The 18,099-nt window shown below is 45.1% G+C and overlaps 1 protein-coding gene across 3 annotated transcripts in view; it reads left to right on the top strand.

Moving 5' to 3' along the window:
• Positions 1-18,099, top strand: part of GREB1L (GREB1 like retinoic acid receptor coactivator) — a 203,514-nt gene that overhangs the window by 138,624 nt on the left and 46,791 nt on the right. For all 3 annotated transcript variants that reach the window (XM_075826362.1, XM_075826364.1, XM_075826365.1), the window contains one exon: positions 7,386-7,520. In XM_075826362.1, the coding sequence (XP_075682477.1) occupies positions 7,386-7,520 (135 nt within the window). The remainder of the gene's footprint in view (positions 1-7,385; positions 7,521-18,099) is intronic.

Raw genomic sequence — 18,099 nt, 5'->3', positions numbered from 1 at the left:
AACCTTCCCTAAATGCTCTTGAGGATTCGACATAAAAAGTATGACATCATCAGTGAACAGGGCTAATTTCACTGCACAAGACCCTACTTGAATGCCTCTGAACATATCCGATTCCTCCAGGTATCTAGCCATAGGTTCCAATGCCAGATTGAATAACAGGGGTGATAGGGGGCAACCCTGTCATGTTCCTTTATGTAATTGGAAGGGATCTGATAGGAACCCTGAGGAGTGAACACGTGCTTGCGGGCTATTGTAGACTCCCTTCAGGAAGACCCGGAAGTCTCCCTGAATGTTCATTTTGTCCAGCACCATCCCCAGCCATTCCCATTGTATGTTATCAAAGGCTTTCTCTGCGTCTAGCGCTAAAAGTGCCGGCCTGGTACCTGGCTGTGGATCATGCCTGACTGTTTCTAGCACCGTCAACACCTTGCGTAGTTTTGTCACTGCTGCCCTGCCCTTTACAAAGCCTACTTGGGACTTTCCCACCAGTATGGGTAGATACATAGCCAGCCGATTGGCCAGAATTTTTGTGAGCAATTTCTGATCTTGGTCTATCAGCGAAATGGGACGGTACGCCCCCGGGTCAAGAGGATTCTTCCCCTTTTTGGGTAGCACCTTTTATATGCGCTATTTTAGCCTCTGCTGGTAAAGCCCCCGTGCTTAGTAAAATATTATAGTATGCCACCAATGTAGGACTGATTTCCTCTCTCAGAGATTTAAAAAACTCCCCTGTGAATCCATCCGGACCCGGGGCCCTTCCATTAGATAAGGTCTTAATGGCGCTCCAGACTTCCTCTAATGTAATCTCTGCGCTCAAGTGACCGTTCTGCTCCTGAGTGAGCCCTGGCAGCTTCACCTTCTCCAAAAATTCCCTCCCTTTTTGGAGATCTATGGGTGTTTCTGAGTAAAGGGCTTGGTAGTACTTACTTAATATGATATTGATTTTTTTTGGGTCTGAAGTAGGAGTTCCATTTGATTCGTTAAGTGTTGATATGTGCGACGGTGCATACCTCCCTTTTTCTAATCGCGCTAATAATTTGCCCGCTTTATTGCCGAAACGCATTAAATCTGCATCAAATTGGGACCGGTAAATACTCTCTCTTTTGTCTAACCACTGATCAAACTGTCGCTTGGCTTCCCTCCATTCCTCCCCCAATGGCAGTGATGGAGAGTGTAGAAATGTTGTGTATGCACACCGTAATCTGTCGCTCGCTGCCTTGTATCCTTCGGTCGTCTTACGTTTAAGATTAGACATACACTACCGTTCAAAAGTTTGGGGTCACCCAGACAATTTTGTGTTTTCCATGAAAACTCACACTTATATTTTTCAAATGAGTTGCAAAATGACTAGAAAATATAGTCAAGACATTGACAAGGTTAGAAATAATGATTTTTATTTGAAATAATAATATTTTCCTTCAAACTTTGCTATCGTCAAAGAATGCTCCATTTGCAGCAATTACAGCATTGCAGACCTTTGGCATTCTAGCTGTTAATTTGCTGAGGTAATCGGGAGAAATTTCACCCCATGCTTCCAGATGCCCCTCCCACAAGTTGGATTGGCTTGATGGGCACTTCTTGCGTACCATACGGTCAAGCTGCTCCCACAACAGCTCTATGGGGTTGAGATCTGGTGACTGCGCTGGCCACTCCATTACAGATAGAATACCAGCTGCCTGCTTCTTCCCTAAATAGTTCTTGCATAATTTGGAGGTGTGCTTTGGGTCATTGTCCTGTTCTAGGATGAAATTGGCTCCAATCAAGCGCTGTCCACAGGGTATGGCATGGCGTTGCAAAATGGAGTGATAGCCTTCCTTATTCAAAATCCCTTTTACCTTGTACAAATCTCCCACTTTACCAGCACCAAAGCAACCCCAGACCATCACATTACCTCCACCATGCTTGACAGATGGCGTCAGGCACTCTTCCAGCATCTTTTCAGTTGTTCTGCGTCTCACAAACGTTCTTCTGTGTGATCCAAACACCTCAAACTTCGATTCGTCTGTCCATAACACTTTTTTCCAATCTTCCTCTGTCCAATGTCTGTGTGCTTTTGCCCATATTAATCTTTTCCTTTTATTAGCCAGTTTCAGATATGGCTTTTTCTTTGCCACTCTGCCCTGAAGGCCAGCATCCCACTGTAGACATTGACACTGGCGTTTTGCGGGTACTATTTAATGAAGCTGCCAGTTGAGGACCTGTGAGGCGTCTATTTCTCAAACTAGAGACTCTAATGTACTTGTCTTGTTGCTCAGTTGTGCAGCGGGGCCTCCCACTTCTCTTTCTACTCTGGTTAGAGCCTGTTTGTGCTGTCCTCTGAAGGGAGTAGTACACACCATTGTAGGAAATCTTTAGTTTCTTGGCAATTTCTCGCATGGAATAGCCTTCATTTCTAAGAACAAGAATAGACTGTCGAGTTTCACATGAAAGCTCTCTTTTTCTAGCCATTTTGAGAGTTTAATCGAACACACAAATGTAATGCTCCAGATTCTCAACTAGCTCAAAGGAAGGTCAGTTTTATAGCTCCTCTAAACTGCAAAACTGTTTACAGCGGTGCTAACATAATTGCACAAGGGTTTTCAAGTGTTTTCTAATCATCCATTAGCCTTCTAACACAGTTAGCAAACACAATGTACCATTAGAACACTGGAGTGATGGTTGCTGGAAATGGGCCTCTATACACCTATGTAGATATTGTATTAAAAACCAGACATTTGCAGCTAGAATAGTCATTTAGCACATTAACATGTATAGAGTGTATTTCTGATTAATTTAATGTTATCTTCATTGAAAAAAACTGTGCTTTTCTTTCAAAAATAAGGAAATTTCTAAGTGACCCTAAACTTTTGAATGGTAGTGTATATTGCATGATTTTTCCTCGTATTACCGCTTTAGCTGTACGCCAATACAATGACTGTTCCGAGCGATGCGATACATTATCCCCATCAAATTCCATCCACCACCCCTTAAGCTTCTGTATAAAGCCCTCATCCTTTGCCAGAAAGGCGGGAAACCTCCAGATAAAATCCGTTCCTCTAGCTACTGTGTCGGCCAAGGTAATGGTAACCGGAGCATGGTCCGAAATGACTAGATCTTCAATTGTCGCTTCACGTAAACGCCGCGATAATGCGTCACTAACTAGCAAGTAATCAATACGCGACCATGACTGATGAACATGGGAGAAATGTGTATATTCCCGCGCATCTGGGTGTAAACTCCTCCACGCATCTATTAGGGCCGTGTGTCTTAAAAAGTCGGGCAAGATCTTATCTCTATTTCTCTGCGAACTAGTCCCTGCGCTCCTATCCTCCTTTGAAGATCTTACAGTGTTAAGGTCTCCCCCTAGAATCAAAAACCTAGTGCGATCCTGCTGGAGTTGGGATTCCAAATGACCAAAAAAAACAGTGTTAACCGTATTTGGGCCATACACATTATGAATACTGACGGTTTCCCCTGCATGCTCCATCACTAGATGGATCCAACGGCCCTTGTCATCCCGCTCCTGGGACACCAGTGTAAACACAAAATTTTTATTTACCAAAATTATAACTCCCGCCTTACCCTCCCTTGCCGACGAGCCAAAAACCTGACCCACCCAGAATTTTTGCAAATACTTAAACTCCGGCTCGGTAAGGTGAGTTTCCTGCAATAGGGCCACATCTGGGTGCAATCTTTTCATGTGTCGTAAAAGTTTGGTCCGTTTCTGTGGGGATCTCAGCCCTTTAACGTTCCAAGAGACTATTTTCATGTTATTGGGCCATGTATAAAATGAGCTAAAGTGCCTAAAAGTCGTGCTAAGTTCGGGGATTCAGATCCGTCTTTTTCCAAGAGCCATGTATAAACATTAACAACATAACCAAAACCCGGCTTATAAGCCAGAACCAACAAGGCCAACCGGCCCTTATCTAACAAAACCCTCAAATCACCTGCGGCAAGGGTTAGCAGCCCCTTCATACCCACTGGTGTACGTGACTTCACTTTTTTCTGTTATGTCAGAACACGCCCCTCCCTCCCCCAGCCTGCACATATGACTCCTTCCCTGAGGAAGTAACACCTGCCCTTGCCCCCTCAATACCTCTTTGTCGCCTGTGTACACTCTTATACATTTCCATATCATCAATTTTAACAGCCTAGCGTCCGTTTGGATTATATCTTCATGACTTTTATGCAAACAGACTTAAAATCACATATCCACATGAATCTTGCTTCGCCTTGAGGTTTCCCTACCTTCTTTTCCCATATCTTCTATCACAATTTCCCCCAATCTGCCATCTGTGACAGATACAGCTAATCCCTTGCGTGGGGGAGGCATTGTCTCATTCCCGGTCAATCCCACCCACAAGGAAAAATCTCAGAGCCTGATCTAACTCCCTCACTAATCTCCTGTAGTGAAAATGCAGGGAAATACCAGAGTGCATACATTTCAACCTTATAACATTGTAACATTATAACCATAGGCCAGCTGTTGACCGGTACAGAGTGCCGTATACCACCGCCAAATATCTCCCTCAAAACTTTCAAATTATCTGTAAACTGTATCTGGTCGGAATCTGCAATTGGTCTACAGCGTCCACAAAATCATCATCACATCAGCTGAAATAACATGTGCTGAAAAGATCTTCGTCCGTCAATCAGGAGACGTGGATCGGGTGCGGTCCCGCGTACGCCTCTGCGGTTTCGGAGAATCCCCTCCGTTTCCGGCTCGACCCCCCCCCCCCCCCCGGATCTTCCAGGTGTGGGCATTAAAGCTTCTGCCCAGGTTCGCTCCATATTTAGTCGGTTCCGTTTGGCTTCTCTCGACTTGCGATTCGGACTGTGTACTGGACTGTGACTCTCCTCTTGCTGTGGTCTGCGCCTACAAAGCTCCGTAAGTGCGTCCTCCGCTTCCTGTGGCGTGGTGAAAACCTTGTTCCGCCCGTTCTCTTGAAACACCCGCAAGATGGCTGGGTACTGCAGGTTAAAACGTATTTTCGCTTGGAACAACGCGGTGCAGATCTTGCTGAAAGCCCGCCTTCGTTTTGCAACCTCCGCCGAGAAATCCTCAAAAAGTAGCACTTTCATGCCCAGTATTTCCATGGGACGCGATCTGCTGCGGAATGCTTTCATAAGTGCCACCTTATCATTGTAATCCAACAGCTTAAAGATTACTTGTCTGGGACGAAGCGAACTGTGGTCGTCTGTTGCTGGGAGGTTTCTGGGGTCCGGCCCCACTCTGTGCGCCCTCTCCACCCGGCAGGGACGGGGAAGACCTAAAGCTTCTGGCAATGTCCTCTCACACACTCTTTGCAAATCAGAAGATATCACCGCTTCTTTCAGCCCCACCAGTCGCAGATTGCTCCTCCTGGAGCGGTTTTCCAGATTCTCCACCTTGTCCCCCAACTGCGTAGTAACAGACAGCACCCCTCTGAGTTTGGATTGCAGACGCTCATTTTCATCCTCCAGCAGCGTCATACGCTGCTCTAACTCATCAGCTGTGATAGTGACTTGTGCCAGCTCCGCATGCACGCGGTTTAGGGAATCTTGCACCGTTTTTTCCAGCGCCTTTTGCAGGTCTGGCGCTATCTGTTTGGCTACTTCTCGGGCCAGGGCTACATAATCAATGGCTGCAGGAAGAGCGGACATTATGTGCTCTGTCGGGCTTGAAAGCTGGGACTGATGGTGCTGCAGCTCGTCTTCCTGTGTGTATAGCAGGGTCGCAGTAGCGGGAAGCGCCGCCATCTTACCTCCCTTTACCACGGCCGCGGCTGAGTCTTCCATGGCTGGCTTCTGCGCGCTTCTGAGGAGGTACCTGTCCATACAGGCACCACCTGTGATGATTCATTGTGCAGGGCTGGTGACTTCACTGCTGATTGTCGCCGCCGAAGCGACTATTGCAAGCAGATAGGCTGGACGGGAGCGGGAGCTCAGTCACTCGCGTCCTGCATCCCCAGCGCCGGAACCGGAAGTTAGCCTCTTTTTAAAGGGGCTCTGTGACCACATTATAAGTGCCCTATCTCCTACATAAGGAAATCGGCGCTATAATGTAGGTGACAGCAGTGCTTTTTATTTAAAAAAATGATCTATTTTTACCACTTTATTAGCGATTTTAGATTTTTTCTAATGTGTGTCTTAATGCCCAAGTGGGCATATTTTTACTTTAGACCAAGTGGGCGTTGTACAGAGGAGTGTATGACGCTGACCAATCAGCCTCATGCACTCCTCTCCATTCATTTACTCAGCGCATAGGGATCCTGCTAGATCCTTATGCGCTGTCTTATACGAACACATTAACAATACTGAAGTGTTTAGACCGTGAATAGGCATTCCACGGGATGTCTATTCACAATCTCTGCACTTCGTTACTGTTTCTATGGTAGTTACAGCAGAGGAAGCGTGATCTCGTTGTAACCTGTCATTTACAGGGAGATCTCGCAAGATCACGTTACCTCTGCTGTAACTACCACAGACAGAGTAACGAAGTGCAGAGATTGTGAATAGACATTCCGTGGAATGTCTATTCACTGTCTAAACCCTTCAGTATTGTTAATGTGTTCGTATAAGACAGCACATAAGAATCTAGCAGGATCCCTATGCGCTGACTAAATGAATGGAGAGAAGTGTATGACGCTGATTGGTCACTGATTGGTCAGCGTCATACACTCCTCTGTACAACGCCCACTTGGTCTAAAGTAAAAATACGCTCCCTTGGGCATTAAGACACTCATTAGCATAAATCTAAAATCGCTAATAAAGTGGTAAATATAGATTGTTATTCTAAATAAAAAGCACTGCTGTCGCCTACATTATAGCGCCCATCTCCTTATGTAGGAGATACGGCACTTATAATGTGGTGACAGAGCCTCTTTAAGTAATGTAATTAATAAACAAAATTGGTATTTCGTCCGAACTATTAAAATACAATGGTACCAATAAAAACTACAGCTCGTCCCACAAATAAATAAGCCCTCCATACCGCTCAATCGACTAAAAATAAAAGTTATGGCTCTCAGAACATAATGAAACAAAGGTTTTTTTCTTTGTAAAAGTAGTAAAATATAAAAAAAAAAACTATATAAATTTGGTATCACCGTATTTGTATTGAGCCACAGAATGAAGTTGTTGGTTTACCGCTCGGTGAAAGCCATAAAAACGAAACCCAAAAAACAATGGAGGTCTTGCAGTTTTTTTTTTTTCAATTTCAGCCTGCAAATCATCAAAAATCAAAAAATGGCTCTATCCTGAAGGGTTTAATAATTATGCTATGTACGTTTCTTTTATTCGCTTTGAACTAGCAACATATGATATAGGTGGCAATGGGGAGTGGGAGGTATATAAAAAAAAAATAGATATGACCTAGTTTCATATTGCTCTTATTATTTTCAGTTCTTTATTTGGTTATTTACTAGGTGATGATTTGGACAAGTTGTTGGAGAAGATTCAGAGGAAGAGAGGAGATAATTTTGTCGTTCCTTTTAATGGAGATGTAAAAGAATGTGTTTCGTCCCGTGAAGCAGTCAGCATGATTCCTACACAGGGCAGAGGTAGTGTTCTGCTAGTAACTGTTTTTTTTTCCTGTTTTTTTTATTTTAATTTTTATTCAAAAAGATGTAAAACTGGTATCCAGTAGGAAACTAAACAAAAACAAAAAAAAAATCAGACCACAGATGGTTCTGTTAAAACCTTACACTATGTCACTGTCTGATTTTCTTTTTTCAAGGACTTCCTTAAATGGATTTTCTAGTTTAGAAAATTCATTTTCAAATAGTCCATTAGGGTATTCTGCATTAATAAAGGGGAATCCTTAGTTCTGTACCTCTATAATTAGCCTTTCAGAGAGCTTTCTTTCTCTCGGACTCCTGGCATGTCCATGCATTATATAGAAGGCCCATTGATTTTAATGGGCAACATGTAATGATACATGTTTGTTTCTATTCAGCAAAAGAAAGCCATTCAGACAGCAGCATCCACTGATGTTCAAGAATTTATTGTTCCAGACAATCGCATAAATAAATAAAAAAAAATAAAAAAGCAATGTTTCAGCTCTTTAGATCTAGAGCTTTTCTCAAGGTATCTGTACCGAGCCAACATTCTGTAACTCGTTATGTAATGGTCTAGTATAATAAATTCTTTAATACCAGTGGATGCTGCCGCCTGAATGACTTCCTTTTGCTGAATTTACGAGTGGGGTGTAGATAACCCTAGCGAATCGGCTGCGCAGACGCCGTAGTGGCCATTGATGAACCAAATGCTTTTTCCACCAACTACAATTTGTTACATTTTCTCTACCATGGCACTGCAGTAAGGCTTCGTTCACATATGCGTTGTGGCATCCGTTTTAGCGGATCCGTTGAAATAGAAAAAAAGAAAAACTGGCAGAATAATGCCAGACAGAATGCAATGGAAGGTAAAATGTTTGTTTACCGGATCAGTAAAAAAAAACTGACCTTTCAGTTTATCGGTTATAACGGGTCTGTTTTTATCTTTACATCTTTCTTGCTTTCATTTTTAGGCTTTGTTCACATCTGCATCAGGGCTCCGTTCTGGCGTTACGTCGGAGCTTCCCATTATAACTGAACCCTGACTGAAACAAACGGAAATCGTAGGGTTCCGTTTGCATCACCACTGATTTCAATGGTGACGGACCAGGCGCAAATGGTTTCCGCTTGTCTGTTGTGCAAGGGTTCCGTCGTTTGGACGTAATGAATGCTGTAGTCTACTATGGTACTGCTTCCGCCAAACTGACGGAACCCTTGCACAACTGGGACAAACCACTTGCACCGGATCAGTCATCATATATATCCGTCTGCATCACCATTGATTTCAATGGTTTCCGTTTGTTTTAGTTAGGGTTCTAATATGACAGAAGGCTCAGGTGGAACGTCAGAACAGAGCCTTAAGGGCCTGTTCACATCACCGTTCGCTTTCCGTTCCGGGGTTCCGTCGGAGGTTTCCGTCGGTTGAACCCCGCAACGGAAAGTGAAAGTGAAACCACAGCTTGCGTTTCAGTCACCATTTATATCAATGGTCACGGGAACATCGCTAATGGTTTCCGTTCGTCACCATTCCGGCAGATTTCCGTTTTTCCGACGGAATCAGTAGCGCAGTCGACTCCGCTATTGAGTCCGTCATTAAAACGGAAAGGTGACGAACGGAAACCATTAGCAATGTTTCCGTCACCATTGATATCAATGGTGACTGAATGGAAGCTGTGGTTTCACTTTCCGTTGAGGGGTTCACCCGACAGAAACCTCCGACGGAACCCCGGAACGGAAAGCGAAGGGTGATGTGAACAGGCCCTTACTGAGCACAACTGATGCAATAATAAAAGCCATTGAAATCAATGGGTGTTTTGACGGAAAAGTAAACTACTGTTCTTGACCAGCTATAGCTTGCTGTGTGATGAAAATGAAAGATATTACATGCCCATTAATCACATTAAAACCTGAAACAGAAAGCAAGCACACCGTGTGATGTTAGAGGAAAAAAACTGGTGCATTTAAATAAATATGAAGTAGCACCATGATATTTCTTCAGCTTGCTGGAAGTTTTGCACACATATCTATAAAACGTTTTTATGTATGTATTTTTTTTAGGTTTTAAGATTGTGTTCCTTTTTAATAGGTCCGCAAATAATAACACAATTTGATGGATTGTAAAATTCAAGTCATAAAACTTTAATTTTTTATTTTTTTAAAGAAATTAATGTTTTTTTAAGAGTTTGCATGTCTTAATTATCCCACAGATACTTTTAGATCAATGGTTTCTTAACTTATATGTCTAATATCTTTAAAAACTTGTAATTTCTTCCGTTGACTTTGTAAGGTGTGGTAAACTTTCGAATTGCTGTTAACTGGCAACATTGCTAATGTGGACATGAGTCTTCAAATGATCATGTAGAAATTCTTCCCTACCATTCACTTAAAGGATTTTCTCGCTCTTGTCAATGGAGGGGACACAGAAAATCATGGGTATAGGGTACTGCCACGAGGAGGCGACTCTAAGCATTAAAAAGTGTTATCTCCTCCTACACAGGCTGTACTCCTACTGCTGACATTGAGCTAATCTGTCTTTTTCCACATTTTTTTTTTCTTCTAGGTCGGGAATTATGGTTGATGCAATCCCCCTATTCTTCCCACCAAAGACAGTGTCCACTCTACCACACAGTTGTACCCCTGCCAAGAGTACCAGAGTTTCTCTGTCGCCCAGTTTCTCTGTTACCCAGTTTCCAGCCTGCTCCACACCAGTTCTCCCTCTCTCCTGAGAGAGGCACACTGGAGGGATGGAATGACCCTGCTGGATTCCATGTGGGAGCTGAAGAGAAGGCGATGGTACTTCAGGGTTAAGGGGACTATGTTGACATACCCCCTTCATCCTCTCCCCATCTCTTATGCTCTATAGGCCATGTGATTGGATACCTCAGTAGGTCGCACTCCTATAGCTTCAGCCCCCCCCCATCCTCTATGGTAGCATCTCCCAGCTACTGCTAAAAATTGAGCCTTCGGGCTTCTTCAGACCTACTATGCCATGCCCTAAAGCCCTAATCTTTGGTAGTGTTGTGTGTCCCCACGGTCCGACCGCGCTACAAAATTTAGGCCAAGGCCCCACTGCAGTCTGCACTCTTTGCACCCTCCACCCACCCTCTGTAGATAGTGCCACTCAGTCTGCCCTCCCTGTAGGTAGCGCCTTTGGGGCTCCTTCTAGAAGTGGAATCCCCAGCCAGAACATTGCCGGCGCTCTGGCCGGGGATTGCGGTCCTGGAGAAGAACCTGACGCCAATACCAATATATGGACAGTGACGTCAGGGGCTTCTCCAGGAGCGGAATCTCCGGCCAGAGCGTCGGCAGTGCTCTGACTTGGGGATTCCACTTCTAGAGGGAGGCCCAAAGGCGCTACCTACAGGGAGGGGTGCTGTGTGGCACTACCAGGGAGAGGGGATTCCGTTCCTAGACAGGGGCGCCCTCTAGGAGCGGAATTCCTGGCAAGAGCGTCAGTAACGCTCTGGCCGGGGATTCCACTCCTGAATAAGCCATGACTGCTACGTCAGCGGCCGAGTGGGCCCCCCCCCCAGGGTAGTGGGCCCGGGTTTGCTGGGTGCTGACGCCGTCCCTGCGCTATGTATAGGGGGGGGATGTGGGCGGCATTTTCTACAGGCGGGTGTCTGTGGCGCTCCTACTTCGGCCTGCTCTTTGCTGTCCAGAGGATGTAGTGGAAGCTTCGGTGCACCGCGGGCCGCAGATGACAACCTCAGGGGCCGCATGTGGCCCACGTGTTTGAGAACCCCAGCTCTAGATCAATACTCCTGCACCCTACACTCCACTTTAGTCGTGATGATTCCTCCTTTCGGAATATCCAAAGGAGTCTCTCAAAGAGTTGTCTCCCTGATGGGCGTTTATCCCACTCTAAATGCCTGAATCTAATAAACTCCTGGCCATCTTGACTGCCTTCTTCTCTGGTAGAACTGCCGGTCTGCCGACTAGCCAAGGTTACCACTGTCCCTAAACACTAAGTTTTTGGACTCGCCAGGAAATTTTGTCTTAAGCTACCCAGATGACATTGGCTTAATCTATTTTCCTTTAGAAGAAAATACACAGAGCGGTTCCTTAGACCCTTGGTGCACTCCACTACAATTATATGGTCCATCTGCCGCACTATTTTGTTTGCTGGATCATCTTGTTATTCTTTCCCTGCCGGTACTCAGCTGAAGTTGTCTGGACCTAGGCAAGTGGTTCCTTCAACCTTTCGCTTGTGAATCACTAGGATTTTCAGACTGATCGAGGCAAAGGACATTCCATCAATCCTGGAGTTACCAAACTTGCCTTGTCGAATGTGGTACGCTCACATTATCTCTTTTGGCCAATTTTTCTTGGTCTGTGCCTCTCTGAGACCACCTACTCAGTCTTCTACCAGCTTTTTGGAGTCACTACCTTTGACGCCTTTCTTTGGCAAGCCACAATACTGCGTGGTTTCTCAAAACGAGTCATCACAACAATGCTGACCTTCTCGATTTTCATAATCTCCACTGGACACGGAAATCTTGTTTACGATAATATAAGGAAGGCTTCCATCCACCTCTTCCTTTTTTCTCTTTGGATCAGGGTTTGAATCTGGGACTAAGAGGCTCTGTCACCAGATTCTCAAATCCCTATCTCCTATTGCATGTGATCGGCGCTGCAATGTAGATAACAGTAAAGTTTTTTGTTTTTTTTAAAAACGTTCATTTTTGGCCAAGTTATGAGCTATTTTATATATATATATATATATATATATATATATATATATATATATATATATGCGCAAATGAGCTTTGAAATGGACAATTGGGCGTTGTTTTTTTTTCCCTTTATATCCAACTGGGCGTGTATTGTGTTTTTAACTGGGCGTGTTTACGTGTATGACGCTGACCAATCAATGACCAGTCAGCGTCATACACTCATCTCCATTGATTTACACAGCAGCTATGTGCAGCCACATAAACAGAGATTAACGTTAATCGCGTGTCCTGATAATGAATACACATGAAATCCAGCCTGGACGTCATGTGTATTCAGAATCCTGACACTTCTGACTCTTTTCTGTGAGATTCCCGCAAGCCACTCGTAATCTCGCGAGATTACGGAGGTAAACGAGAATTCAGAGTCAGAAGTGTCAGTATTCTGAATACACATGACGTCCAGGCTGGATTTCATGTGTATTCATTATCAGGACACTTGATTAACGTTAATCTCTGTGTATGCGGCTGCACATCGCTGCTGTGTAAATCAATGGAGATGAGTGTATGATGCTGACTGGTCATTGATTGGTCAGCGTCATACACGTAAACACGCCCAGTTAAAAACACAATACACGCCCAGTTGGACATAACGAAAAAAAACCACCCAATTGTCCATTTCAAAGCTCATTTGCACATATATAAAATAGCTCATAACTTGGCCAAAAATGAAAGTTTTTTAAAAAAACAACAAAAAAACGTTACTGTTATCTACATTGCAGCGCCGATCACATGCAATAGGAGAAAGGGATTTGAGAATCTGGTGACAGAGCCTCTTTAACCTTAGTTTCTCCCTGAGATACAGACCTTACTCAAAGGGGTCGCACTACTGCTTCCCTTATTTTCATCCAATTACTTTTTAGGGTAATCGTCATCATCTCCTTTTATACTGGGAGAGAGGAAAAGGCACATGTACAAAATTGCGCAAACCCAAAATAATAAGAAAGGGATACGAAAAATCAGGAATGAAAAGACCAAACTTTATTATACACTACATACAAAATATAAAACCATTTAAAAAAACAGAGAATCATCAAACCTATAAAAATGAAACAGGAAGCAAACCACAGACCGAAATCTCAAATCGGATTCCAAATGGGACAATATGAGCCAATATCAAAAGAATACAATACAATAGCCGTATAAATGTATTATGTGTAACTAGTAAACCTGTAGGGTAACCACACAAGAATACAAAGTGCAAGATAATATCTATACTCCAATGAGGGGAAACTCTAGCCACACCAGTGGCGTAGCTATAGGGGTCGCAGCGGTCGCACTTGCGACTGGGCCCCTAAGCCTGGGGGGCCCACGGGCCCCTGTTGCCATACTGTATGCTTCCAAAAAAAATCTTCTGTGCCGTAAAGCCGGCACTTCCTGGTTACGGTCACATGGTACACTTAGTGTACCATGTGACCGTGTTGTCATGTCTTCCGGACAGTGGAGTGGTAGAGTCGGTGCCGAGGACTCCAGGTGAGCTGCAGTCTGTGTTGTAATGTAATGTGTTGTGTTGTGATGCCTTGTAATGTATTGTGTTGTATTGTGCTGTTTGCGGTGGAGAGGGGGGGAGTTAAATCACAGCCCCCCCTCCTCTCTCCACCGCAAACTTCACAATACAACACAGTATAGTACACATGACTATGAGAGCGGGGCTGCGGCTGTGTAATACAGCCATTGCCCCGCTCCTGAGTCCTGACATGTGCGCGCCGTCAGCATGATGTGATGCGGCCGGCTCTGCATTAATGATCTGCAGCACTGAAGACAGAACATGGCACCCCCATGTTCTGTCTTCAGTGCCTGAACCGCCGCTCATTAGTGCAGCGCCGGCAGCATCTCCTCATGCTGACCGCGCGCGCACTTAGGGTATGTGCACACACAGTAATTACGTCCGTAATTGACGGACGTATTTCGGCCGCAAGTACCGGACCGAACACAGTGCAGGGAGCCGGGCTCCTAGCATCATACTTATGTACAATGCTAGGAGTCCCTGCCTCGCTGCAGGACAACTGTCCCGTACTGTAATCATGTTTTCAGTACGGGACAGTTGTCCTGCAGCGAGGCAGGGACTCCTAGCATCGTACATAAGTATGATGCTAGGAGCCCGGCTCCCTGCACTGTGTTCGGTCCGGTACTTGCGGCCGAAATACGTCCGTCAATTACGGACGTAATTAGTGTGTGTGCACATACCCTAAGGCTATGTTCACACGGAGTATTTTGGGGGAGGAATATCTGCCTCAAAATTCCGTTTGGAACTTTGAGGCAGATATTCCTCTCCCTGCACGCCGATTTTCGCGGCAATTATCGCGCCGTTTTTCGCCCGCGGCCATTGAGCGCCGCGGGCATAAAACAGCGAGAAATACGCTTTCTCCTGCCTCCCATTGAAGTCAATGGGAGGTCGGAGGCGGAAGCGCCCGAAGATAGGGCATGTCGCTTCTTTTTCCCGCGAGGCAGTTTTACTGCTCGCGGGAAAAAGACGCCGACGCCTCCCATTGAAATCAATGGGAGGCGTTCTCGGGCCGTTTCTGCCGAGTTTTGCGACGCGGTTTCCGCGTCAAAAAACTCGGCAAAATACCCCGTGTGAACATAGCCTTACTGTCAGGAGCAGGGCAATGACTGTATTACACAGTCGCAGCCCCGCTCTATAACGGCGGAGATCAGAGGAACCTCCCCTGAATGCTTCAATCAAAGCCGACTGCAGCATTCAGGGGAAAATGAGAAGGTGGGGATGCCCCTGGATCGTGTCACAGGGAATTCCTGTGACGCGATCGAGGGCCATACCATATATGGGCAGACAGCCCTGGGGTCTATTGAAGGACCCCAGGGCTGTCTTACAATATTTCCTGTTAGGGCATACTGAGGTATGTCCTAACAACTGCCTGTGTGCTATCTGTACACAGGCTAATGTACTGGCACATATCTGATATATGCCAGTACATTAAAGTTTAAAAATAAAGTAAAAACAAAGTAATGTTAAATAAAAAAAACACACATTCACCTTTTTTACAATAAACATTAAAATAAGTCTCAATACATAAAATATACACATATTGGGTATTGGCGCGGCCGTAATAACCTGCACAACGATTTTTTTTGCATTATTTGTGATGTGTACGCTGTAAAAAAATAAAATAAACTGCTTTCTATCACTTATTGTAGGGCACAAGGTGTGATGAATTTAACCTCCATGTGCCTCACATTAATAGTAATTAACCCTATCATGTACCTTACACATTAACCCATTATGACTGAGAAACATGACGGGATTAATTACTATTAATGTGAGGCAAATTCAAAATTCATCATCGCACCTTGCGCCTCACATTAGAAAACGAAATAACTTTTTTTTTTTTATTACTGTAAACGAAGTATCGGTATCAAAGTCCAAATTTTGGTATCGTGACATACCTACACTGTGGGTCGCGTCCCCCTGGGGGTTCGTGTGAAGACCTCCGGGGGGTCGCGAGTCACTCACCGAGGTCCCGGTTCCATTCAATCCTGGAGCAAGGAGCTGGCATCTCCTTGATCCAGCATTCACTGTGCCCTGAGCGGCTCGATGCAGGCAGGCGGGATGTAGCGACATCATCGCGCCTGTCTGCGCTGAGTCACTCATAGCACAGACCGGAGGAGGCGAAGGATCCTGCACCCGGCGTGGGAACGGGGATAGGTAAGTAATTTTGCTATTTTTTTTATTATGCACATATGGGGGCATTATACTGTATGGGGGGGTTGATATTGTGTGGGGGGAATTATACTGCATGGGGGCAGATATGGCATGGGGGCTGATAAGATGGGGGCATTATACTGAATGGGGGCTGATATGTGGAGCATTATACCGTATGGGGCTGTTATGGGGGGGCATTATACTGTGTGGGGGCAGCTATGGGAGCATTATACTGTGTGGGGGCATTATACTATGGGGGCTGTTGGGCAAAGCGTCTGGGCATAGGCACGCACAGGGGTCTGATGATAATGATGGTGGTGTTGGGGAGTGGTAGGGGGGCCCAAGCTGAATTCTTGCACCCGGGCTCATGAGCCTTTAGCTACGCCCCTGAGCCACACAAATATGAAAAAATATATATTTGCTAGGTGAATCGATCTGCAATAGGCGGGTACAGCTCTGACCACTCATCGTCACAAGCAGTAGGGTCCTAGGCACAATAAGCGGATGCTATTGGATCTAAAGAGAAATGACCATGATAGAGAAAATTGATACGTGACCCAAATAGGCTGTGGAATAAGGACAGACGGCCCCACGTGTATTGCTGCCTCTAGGAGCAGCTTAGTCAGGGGTGAATGCATTCACTATCAATGTATCTACTTTCTCTATCATGATCATTTCTCTTTAGATCCAATAGCATACGCTTATTGTGCCTAGGACCGTCCTGCTTGTGACGACGAGTGGTCAGTGCTGTACAAATATATATTTTTTTCATATTTGTGTGGCTATAGTTTCCCCTCATTGGAGTATAGACATTATCTTACACTTTGTATTCTTGTGTGGTTCAGCATGTGGTTACCCTACAGGTTTACTAGTTACACATAATACATTTATACGGCTATTGTATTGTATTCTTCTGATATTGGCTCATATTGTCCCATTTGGAATCCGATTTGAGATTTCTGTCTGTGGTTTGCTTCCGGTTTCATTTTTACAGGTTTGCGGATTCGCTCTGTTTTTTAAATGATTTTATATTTTGTATGTAGTGTATAATAAAGTTTTGGTCTTTTCATTATTGTTTTTTCGTATCCCTTTCTTATTATTTTGGGTGCGCAATTTTGTACATGTGCCTTTGCCTCTCTCCTAGTATGCATATTTTTTGCATGTCACTGCAGCACCACATATAGATTTATAGTCCTGCCTAGAAAAACGTTAAAAGTAGTTTTATTCGTATAGTATTAAAAATAGGGCACTAAATGCCAAAAGTACTGAGTGTAGGCGTAGGCACACAGATCCACGTCCCTGATAAGTGTCAGGAAACAGGTGATATTGAAAAACCTTTCAATCGATATGACACAAGACAGGGGTAGCAGTAGTGCTCCTCAATCACTTGCCATAGCGATGCAAAGGTAAACAAGCCTCCTTGAAATGTACTGTATGCACATAGAAACAGACGTGCCACACTCTGGACATGCACAGACAGGGCCGCCATCAGGAGTTTCAGGGCCCCCTACAGCTAAATTTTTTGGTCCCCCCTACCGTGGCACCGCCTGTTAACGGTACTCCGTCCAGCACTATATCATGGTACCCAGGGCCGCCATCAGGGGGGGTACTATGGGTACTGATGTGAGAGGCCCGGCCAAACCTAATTGAAAGGGGGGCCCGGCAACTGCCGCGACTTGCCTTTGGTAGAAAAAAAAACAGGCCCCTGCAATGGAGCTTGTTTGTTTCACCAAAAGAATGTCGTGAGCTGCGGGCCCCCCTTTCAATTAGGTTTGGCCGGGCCTCTCACATCAGTACCCATAATACCCCCCCTGATGGCGGCCCTGGGTAGCATGGGGGCCGTCAAACACTGCTGCCCGTGCGACCGATCGCGCGCACCTGCAAACTCCCGCGCATGCGCACCCGCGACCGCCTGGAACCGCGCACCGAATTTTGAAGCAGATTTTGACCTGCCCACACTATCTTGCCGCGTTTTTTGCCCGCGGCGATTGAGGACAGCAGACAAAAAACGCAGGGAAAAATGCATTTTCTGCCTCCCATTGATTTCGATGGGAGGTCAGAGGCGGAACCGCAGCAAGAAAGGACGTGCTGATTTTTCTTTTTTCCGCGACAGATTAAATCAATGGGAGGCGGTTTTGGAAGTTGTTTGGTGCTGATTCTGACACAGTGTCCGAGTCAATATCAAGGCCCA

This window comes from Rhinoderma darwinii, chromosome 5 (genome assembly GCF_050947455.1).
Source record: "Rhinoderma darwinii isolate aRhiDar2 chromosome 5, aRhiDar2.hap1, whole genome shotgun sequence".
In the NCBI taxonomy this organism is placed as follows: Eukaryota; Metazoa; Chordata; class Amphibia; order Anura; family Rhinodermatidae; genus Rhinoderma; species Rhinoderma darwinii.
Note: the sequence above shows the minus strand (reverse complement) of the source record. Positions and strands in the feature narration are given on the sequence as shown.